This window comes from Trichechus manatus, unplaced genomic scaffold (genome assembly GCF_000243295.1).
Source record: "Trichechus manatus latirostris isolate Lorelei unplaced genomic scaffold, TriManLat1.0 scaffold00097, whole genome shotgun sequence".
Classification (NCBI taxonomy): domain Eukaryota; kingdom Metazoa; phylum Chordata; class Mammalia; order Sirenia; family Trichechidae; genus Trichechus; species Trichechus manatus.
The window spans coordinates 9,223,160-9,233,345 of record NW_004444033.1 but is presented as its reverse complement, the minus strand read 5'-3'; the positions used below and the strand labels follow the sequence as shown (position 1 = coordinate 9,233,345).

At 40.4% G+C, this 10,186-nt stretch overlaps 1 protein-coding gene across 1 annotated transcript in view; it reads right to left on the bottom strand.

Moving 5' to 3' along the window:
* Positions 1–5,337: 5,337 nt before the first annotated feature.
* The window catches only part of BPGM (bisphosphoglycerate mutase), a 30,116-nt gene continuing 25,267 nt past the window's right edge, over positions 5,338–10,186 (bottom strand). The window contains exon 3 of the mRNA XM_004382708.3: positions 5,338–6,374. Within this exon, the coding sequence (XP_004382765.1) occupies positions 6,196–6,374 (179 nt within the window). The 3' untranslated portion in view covers positions 5,338–6,195. The remainder of the gene's footprint in view (positions 6,375–10,186) is intronic.

Here is a 10,186-nt window from a genome sequence, read left to right as displayed (position 1 = left end):
CAAATCTTCAATTTGTAAAAAACGCAGTATCTTTGAAGAGCAATAAAGTGAAGCGCAATGAAATAGTATGTACATTGTGTTGGATGAACCATTTGAAATTAAGCTGCAGACATCATGACACCTCATCCTTATATTCTTCAGTGGGTATCTCCTAAAAACAAGGACATTCCACTACGTAAGACACAATACCATTACTATACACAATTTAATACCCCCTAATATAGTCCATATTCAAATTTCACCAATTATTTCCCCAAAATGTCTTTTGTAACTTTTTTTTAAATCTAAAAATTCAATTAAGGTCACAAATTGCATGTTGTTGTCATGTGTCTTTAGCGTCACTTAATCTGGAACTGCTCCACATTTTTGTGGTTCTTTCTTGGCACTGGTATTTTGAAAAGTCTAAGCCAGTTGTCTTGTAGAATGTCCTACATCTTTGATATGTCTAATTGTTTTATTATTAGCTTCAGATAAGAAGTTTGGGGCAAGATGATTACACGGGTGATGTTGTATACTTCCCATTCATACAAGAAGGCACATAATAGCCCATGATATCCATTTGAGCCATTCATAGCAGACACTAAGGTTAATCACATTGTTGAGTTGGTGTCCAACTGATCTCTCTACTGTGAAAATACTTTCTTCCCTTTGTACTTAAGTTATTGTGATTTGAGACTGTATAAATACCCAATTCCCTAACAATCCAATGGTCTGTGTGTCCATTGATGATCATTGCTTGGATCAGTTACTACACTGGAAGCTGGCATTCTTCCAAAGTTTTCCCTTTTGGGCTCTTTCTTCCCTATCCCTATTTTTTAAATATCAGTATGGACTTAGGACTATTTTAAAATTTAATGTTTTATAATTAATTACCATTTTTTATCTTAAATTACCCCAGTTGGTCCTCCAAGCCACTTCTGTGTCCCTTCAGTCTTTGGGCATTTTCCTTTTTCTGAATCATCAAGATGCTCCAAGCTCACCTTGTACTTTATCTGCCCCACACCTGGAATCAGCTATTTTCCCAAACAGCCCTGGTTTTATGGAATAATATTTAGAAACAGAGATCTGGGTACGAAGTATACTCATTGTTATCAGGTCATTGTTCCTAGGCCCCTTCAGACGACAGGGCCAGAGCTAGTAGGGAGGGGCACAGGAGGGAAACACACACACACACACACACACACACACGCACGCACGCACATGCTCATACAAACAACTCCAGGTGAAAACCAATTAACATGAGATTCTTCACCATCCTTCATTCAGTATCTCCCTTTTTCCATAGCGAACCTGATTTCCAACATCAATAAATTTACTCATTTTAAAAAATTCTAGTTTCAGAATTCCTTATTAAAAACAATCTCAGGAACATTTTCATCTTTCAACACGTGAACTTAACACCAGGGGCACTAAATTATTTCAGATTATCCTGCAGAAGTCAACCGACTAACATGCCTTTAGATAGCAACCAGAGATAATATAGACTACATCCAAGTCAAAACGTAAATCAAACAACTTTGTAATGGCTGCCATTTGGTTTCCCTTGAGTACCAAAAAGGACAAAGTTCAGCACAGATTACTGATGACTTCCACTGTAACTGATTGAAGACTAAGCTGTTTCTCTTTCAACATCTACCCTGTTTGATGTTTGGCATCTGTCAAAATACTCTGGTGGGGTGGGGGGAGGAGCATGAGCAGGTATACATAACATTGGTCATAAGTTAATGATATTGTAGTTGAGTTTCATGAGTTTCTTTGTGCTATTCATACTCTCTACTTTTGTGGATATCTAAAATTTTTGATAATAAATACATTTTTAAAGTATCCCTGTCAAATTGGTGTAAATTTAAGTTTAAATGACCAGCCTCAACTCAAATAAAAGGCAAACAAGTAAGATGGGGCTCTATTATGTGTATATAGAAAGCAGTGTGACCCTCTAGCTTACCTTTTAGAAATTAGAAAAGGATCATAATAAATTTTTTTGGCAACTTAAGGTCCCAGGGACTTACAGGCTAGACTGTAGAGTTAGATTGTCCTCCAATAAACAAAACTCTATCAACTGTAGAAGAGTGATTTCAATTCTGCCTTTAATTTTACCAAAGAACTTTGTCATCTGAGGGAGATGTATGACTATATTTCCAATGGATGACTAAACCCCTTGCCATCAAGTTGATTCCAACTCATAGCGACCCTATAGGACAGAGTAGAACTGTCCCATACAGCTTCCAAGGAATACCTGTTAGATTCAAACTGCTGACCTTTTGGTTAGCAGCCGCAGCTCTTAACCACTATGCCACCAGGGTTTCCATTGGATGACTAGGTTTCTTACATTTTGGGTGTTCCATGTTCCCCTTAGAACCAGTGGTTTAAATTCCCCTCCTAGTCCAATGGGAAAACCCTGCAGCTACAGCAAAGCACAGCATCTTCCAGAGCCAGGTCTACTGGCAGGCAAGGCGAGATTTAATACCACAAAGGATGTTATGTAAGTTTGAGACCAAAACTTGCAAAAACCCAACTATGCAAAAGACAACCACAGGAAACATGATCAGAGTCTGCCATGTTGCGGCACTTTTGGAGTGTTTCTGAGAGGAAGAGGAATGTAGGGAAGAACATATAAAAGTCCTTCCAGGTGAAAGGGAGCCTGAACCTTGAAGAGATTCTTACAGATTTTTTTTTTTTTTGTAAAAGTATAAAGATGAATTTAAAATGACATGAGGGATGATGAATCTTCTCTCTAGGAGAGCTGTTCCCCCACCTCAACCAATTTTCCTCAATCCCTAAGAAGCTCGTTTTGTCAAAACATTTTAAGGGGCTAGGACGACAAGAACTACAGCTACACAGTAAACAGGAAAACAAGGACTTCATCTCTGACCTCTCTAGGGGTGGCAACGTGACCACAGAAGGATTTTCACTTCCAGCCACGTTGGCTGACTGTTGCCCAACAGGGACTGGTTCTAACAGGCTCAGATACTGACCAGGAAAAGCATTCTTCCCCCAAAAGCTACCAGGCACAGGGAGGCTTCCCAGGCCAGGAGACAACTAGCCACGGTCACTGAAGTGCACATGCATAAAGTGCACATTAATAAACGGTCAAGATCCAAGATGAAAAATAATCTGCAAATAGTGCACAGAAGAATCTGATTGAGCCTGGAAATGGCCAGATCACATCAAGACATTGTCCTTGTACACTGTGCCTAGGAGAAATCCATTTGAGATCATGTAGAATTGATGCATTTGAACCATGGTATCGGCAAAGAATATTGAATATACATACCATGGACTGCCAGAAGAATGAACAAACCTGTCTTAGAAGTACAGCCAGAATGATTCTTAGAAGCAAGGATGGCAAGACTCTGTCTCGCTTACTTTGGACATGTTATCAGGAGGGACCAGTCCCTGTAGGAGGACATCATGCTTGCTAAAGTAGAGGGTCACTATGAGTTGGAACTGACTCAGCATCTAACAACAAAAAATCCTAACCAAGGACACTTTGCTAATTCAGTGCTCAAATGAGAACTAGGCAATCCAAGAACCTCCATTTTCTGATGCAGAACTTCCATGTTTATAAGAACAGGTTCTCAGTATACTGAGACCCTTGTCTGAGATATTTAAAAATTAAAACTGTAGGAGCAGATAAGGCTGCTCTTTGCTACCGTGCTGCCTTATCACACTGGACCCAAGCTGGGACAATCACTTCAGCCTGGGCAGAGGAACAGGGCTAGCTGCCCCTAGAGCATGCTCAGACTTGCAGGGGGATATACCCAGGACAAAAGCCACCCTCTCCAAGGACCAAATTTCTAGCACAGGCTGGCTTTTAACAGAAGAAAAACATCCCTACTTTCTGGTCCAGCTTCAGAGGATGTCAAGATTAAGGTGCAGATCAGCAAGCTTCCAGGTTCCTGCACCAAAACTATCTGGATTTCCTGTTGACAGTACGAAGCAAACAGGTTCACCAAGCGGGCCTAAGGTTGAAGGCTAGAGCTGTTGAGAGTAACTGTACATCAAGTTTTCAAAACTGTCTGCTCTGTTCAGATTTATTTCAGCCAAGATCTCAAAAACAGTACAATCAAATTATATCAGAAAGTATCAACAAATATGGTCCCTTATCTTAGGAAGCCTAGAAGACTCCAAAGTGGATATGGGTGCTGCTTGGTGTGCAGCAGCACATCATGCTGCCAGGGTGTCCGCATCCCCTAAATGTGGACATCTAGAAGCAGGGCTGGAGTAGTATCCAACTCTAGGATCTTGAGCTGCATTAAGACTGGGCCCTACTCCTGCTGAAAAACTCAGGGGCTGATTCCAGAGATGAAGGGGTTCAACAATGGTCTCAGTTGCAGCCTAGTCATAGGTTTGGACTTCTAATAAGATCTGGTAGCTGCATTCTCCACCCTGATCTCTGGATTCTAAAGACTTATCTGGTTAAGCAATGGCAGAAAAAAGAAGGCTTGTAATAGAGAAACCATCCTTTGTCATAAATGTAAGGTATCCACATTTCATGTCCTTTGCATCACAGATGTGTCCAGCTGTGAGCAAGCCAGCTTCATCTCTTCTTGTCAATAATCATCTTCATCCAGTGCTGCAAGAGTCCGAAATTAAAGATCAAATGGAAACCAAGCAGAGTAAGGGTTTTAGAAGTAGTTTCCTTCAAAAGACAGTTTTATATGAAATGGATACAAATAAACTAATTCACCAATGGAAAACCATGACAACATGGTAAATATCTAATAGCTATAGCAGCTATTAGAGCTGCAAACTTTTTACATGGATTCCTCATTGAAATATAAGTTACTTGTCTTGAAATAGACAATAGCTTAAAGAAATGAAACTGACATACCCACAGCATCTAAAAATATACTGTGGGAAAGAGTAAGATCAATAAGCAAGCAATTTTGTCCATACCTTTCCTGGTACTCTGTGCTAAATACTGTCATCTTTCAGCCAATGAACGACAAAGGTATGTGACAAGCCCCAATATACCATTTTCCCTGCCCATGTGAATAAAGTTATATGCACTACATTCTACCTTCCACCAGGCCCTAACCTACGATTTACAGAAAACAAGAAGGGTCTATGTAAGGCATCCATATTCCATGTCCTGTGCATCACAGATGTGGCTGGCTGTGAGCAAGCCAGCTTCATCTCTCTTCTTGTCAACCATCTTCTTCATCCAGTACTACAAGCGTCCTAAATTAAAAGATCAAATGGAGACCAAGCAATAGCATGGGTTTTAGAAGTTTATGTGTTGAAATAAACATGACTTAGTGTTACAGGAAGATATGAGTTGAAGACTAGAGCTCAGAGGCCTTCACTTATGAAATGTATCGAGACACTTTGGGGTTGTCATTTTCAGTCACAGAACTTTATTTCTAAACCAATTTTAAGGATCCAAAGATTAAAGCACAAAAAACAAAACCAAAACAAAATGAGAACACAAACAGCTACGGTTGTCTATGTGCTGCTAATTCTAATGGCCAGAAGGAATCCTACCAAATGCCGAACAAAGGATGTCCTTGATCTACAGACAAGTTAAAGGGCCTTCCCGCCTTTGACGTTGGCGTCATCATTGTTTGCTTAGAGGAACCCACCTGTGACGTTCCCATGTCACGGACCTCTGGTCTAAACTATCAAAGCATCTCTTTTCTTAGAGGAAAAGACTAGTAATAAATATTTTAGTATAGTGAATTATCTAATATCCTTTACCACCATCCCAGAAAGTCTTAGTAAATATAAAAGTGAAGTGAACTACTTAAGACAACTAAGTGAACAACAATGCAACCTTTAAGGATTTTTATCTTTTGTTTACTACCATGACCTCAGGCTTGGAATAGTGCCCAGCAATGGTGACTCAATAACGGTGATTTATTGAATGATGTAACCCTTGAACTTCACCTCCACTTATTACTCTCCCATCTCAGAAACTTAGGACCTTGATCAAGCCCCACTGGTTACTTGGTTGGTAACTAATTCAACAGGGCTTGCAGACTGCTAACTCATTAAGTCTCAAGTAGTTAGGCATCCTAAAGCCATTACCTAGACAATGATAAGTTACCTATACAAACTCTACCCCACAGCCTAGCTCTGGAAATGCAAATTCATGACAGAGAGGAGAGAGAGAGATGGAGAGAGAGATCAGCACCCATAATACACTACATGCCACTGCTTTTGCACCTATTCTGAGGCTGCACTGGGGAAAGACTATTTTCCAGCTCGTTTCACTTTTCCTTGATCCTCTACTTTCTTAATGGCTGCTTGGATCACCTCCTGGTCGCCCAGGAACTGGTGAGGTCCAACGGCATGCAGGTTTTCATCCAGTTCCAGGAGAATGGGGACACCAGTAGGGAGAGTGATGTTGATAATGTCTTCATCCGAGATACCTGTTGATCAGGAAAGGAAGGGACAGGCGTTAGCAACAACCCAGGAAGAAGTTCTGCTTGGTTGTTTAACTGCCCATTTACTTAGTCCCATCCTTACTACATGTCTGAAACCAGACCACGTACTGAGGGATTCCAGCTACAGTTCCTGGAAGCCAAGAACTTCCTAGAAATTTAGAAATCCTAGACAGTGAGTCACATCATCAAGTTCTAAACCTTAGGACAGTAAATATCTTTTGGGGCAACCTGCTCCTGGCTGTTTCCTATCCAAATATTAAAAGAATGAAAAATTATTCTCCCCATGCCAACATTCATGTTACTGGTTTTCCACAGGAATCATTTAATCTTAAAAATTTTTAAAGTGAACCCCAGGAGTCTTTTTTTTTTTTTTCCCTTCACGTTTTCTCCCCAGGTTAGTTCTAAAATCAGAACTTTTCCCTCATCTCTAAATCTACCTCATTTGATTAGAATACCATTGGTTTCCCAACACTAGATCCAGCCAAGCGAGAACGCTCCCCAAGATGCTTAGGATGCATAGCCAAAAGGATCCAGGAACGGAGATTGCAGCATGCCTTGTGAATGGACCTCATTCTCCTATAGTCTCATCCCAACCACGAGGAGAGGAAAGTGTGTGTAATGAACAAGTCACCTTTAACCCTTTTTGAAATATAGCTAAATTACAGGTAATTCATTTTTGACCATGAGAGCTGGTGTTGCAGTAAGAGCAGCAGGAGAAGCAGTATTATTACTGACTACTATCAACAACAAAGAGCTGAGCACGTGCTACATGCCACATACTCTTCGAAGCACTTTATCTATAGTAATTTATTTGTTACTGTAACTCTGACGATTAAGCTTTTACAAGATCACACAGTTAACTGGCAGAGCCTGGATTCTAACCCAAGTGTCTGTACCTAATACATATTGTACTGCCTCAAGTACCTCTGAGTTCAAAATGGGCCAAGACAAGGTAGGTGAAAAGAGATAGTATCGAGCAAATTAAAAGGGTACTGCCTCAAGTACCTCTGAGTTCAAAATGGGCCAAGACAAGGTAGGTGAAAAGAGATAGTATCGAGCAAATTAAAAGGCAACTGAAAGTACTATCTACTTTAAAAACCCACCTTTGTTACAGAGACATCTAAATTCTAACCATACCCTTCTGTTGCATATTAATAGAAAGGCCCAAGGTTGAGCAGCTCAACACATTCTGAGGACAGTCCAAGGGTTCACCTTTCTTGCGGGGGGTCAATGGTGGCAGAATAAGTTATTACCAGTTAGTTATCAATGCACTTTGTCATTGTAATTAGTCACTGGTCATCCATGAGCCCCAGCCAAGAGCCAAAGAATCCCTACCACTACTTTGTTCTTTACTAGAATTTCCTGTCTAGGCCCGGAAGAGCTACCAAGGAGCTCTCACTTACCAACTACATATACCCAAACAGGCGTGCAACAAGGGAAAGAATCCTACTTGGAAGTCAGTGTCTCTTCTCTTAAGTTCACTGCCCCATCCCCTCCCTTGGCACGCCCCCTTCAATATACTAGCTATTGAACTTTAGACAAGCAACCCTCTGGGCCTCCATTTCCCCTATCTTGTTAAAAAAAGAAACACACTTTCCCACCACCACCATTGCAAACAGTGTGGGGTAGGGGTGGTGGACTTAAGAGAACAGACACGGAAAAAAAGTGTAGCACGTAAGTATTTCTTTTTTCCCTTCTAGACAGAGTATTACCTACTTGAAAAACATACCTTTCAGTTCTAGGGTAGGCTACTCAGATAAGACTCTACCCTACCAAGCCCCCACCCTGTTACCCTACCATTCCATTCAAGCAGGATTACCACCACAAACTACAGGTGGAAAGAACAAATACGTTCAGAGCAGCCAGCCAGCTGTTTAGCTGGGATATGACTGCCCTGGATTCGGAGAGCCCTAGGGCTCCATCAGGCCAGCCTTTCGGCTGGCTGCCGGCAGCGCCACAGCATCCCCTTAGAGACAGAAGGAGGAGAGTTCAGCAGTGTGTGGTGTAGGGCCAAGAGACCCCCAAATCTGTGGCATGCTCTGGAGGTCCCAGGCCTACCTCACTCAACTTAACTGGCCAGTAACTGAGGCTCTATTATGTGACTAATACTCTGGGGAAGCATACTTGTGACCCTGGGCATGACTTCACTTCTCCTCAACTATTTAATTTATAAAATGAGGAGGATAGTGTGTTCTAGCACCAAAGTTCCCCTGTTGTACTCTCAACAGTTAAGAGAAGCAGAAGCACTTCCGAGGCATAAGAAACATGACTACTGCTTACATTCATCTATATTGTGCAAGGACACAAGAATGAAAATGATTCTTTCCATGCCCTTATTCATGTTACTGGATTTCCACTGGAATTATTACTTAATTTTGAAAAATCTGAAAGTGACGCCCAGGACCCTGTTCTGTTCCCCCCCCCCCTTTACATGTTCTCCCCAGGCTAGTTCTAAAATTAGGACTTTTCATTAATGTGTCCCTAGATTTTATGTCTCCAGCATCTATAAGCATATTTGTTCATTGAAGAATAAGAAAGATGAATTTTATAGATTTCTCCAGTTAGTCTAAACTTCAGTGCAAAAAATCAACGTTAGAAAACAACTATTTAGCAAAAAGACCATATGTGACCACAGTTTGCTAAGAGGGACAGAAACCACGAATTACACATCTATCAGTGTCTCATACTCACCACTTACAGCTTATATGACTTCACAGTACCACCAACTATTATCCTCATAAAAGAACTAGGACTCCGAACATTTTAAAATGACTGACCAGTCCTCCTAATGTCAGGAACATGACAAGGATGTCCTCTCTCACCACTTCTATTCAACACTACTTGAAGTTCTAACTAGGGCAACTAGGCAAGAAAATGAAATAAAGGCATTCAGATTAGAAAGGAAGAAGTAAAACTATTTCTATTTGCAGATGACATGATCTTGTATACAGAAAATTCTAGGAAGTCCACTAAAAAACGATTAGAACAAACAGGTTTAGCAAGGTTGTAGGACATATATCAATACACAAAAATCAACTATACTTCTATACAGTAGCAATGAGCAAACTAAAAATGAAATTCAGGAAATAATTCCATTTACAATAGCACCAAAAAGAAAAAAATACTTGGGAATAAATTTAAGCAAAAAAGTGTGAAACTTATATTCTGACAACTACTAAACATTACTGAAAGAAATAAAGACCTAAATAAATGGAAAAACACCCTATGCTCATGGATAGGACGACAATGTTGTTAAGATGGTTAATATTCCCCAAATTTATCTATAGATTCAATGCAATCCCTATCAAAATCTAAGAATTTACAGAAATTAACAAGCTGATCTTAAAATTCATAGGAAAACCTCAAGGCACCCAGAATAGCCAAAACAATCTTGGAAGAACAAAGTTGTTCTGATTTTAATATTTACTTCAAAGCTACAATAGCACGTTTTTACTCATATAACGCGCACTTTTCTATGTTTGTTTGCCAACCATGCTTTCCCCTGGTAAGGTATTTTCATAAGCACTGCTATGCCAGTTGTTTTTTACATGCTGCTGTAAAAGAAAAGTTAACATAGTGCACTTAGGAAAATACCTTACATGGGAAGGGCACGGTTGGCAAACAAACACAGAAGGCACATGTTATTCGTGTAAAAATACAGTAATCAAGAGAGTGTGACATTCACATAAGGATAGGCATATTGATCAACAGAAGACAGCCGATCAACAGAAGACAGCCGATCAACAGAAGACAGCCGATCAACAGAAGACAGCCGATCAACAGAAGACAGCCGATCA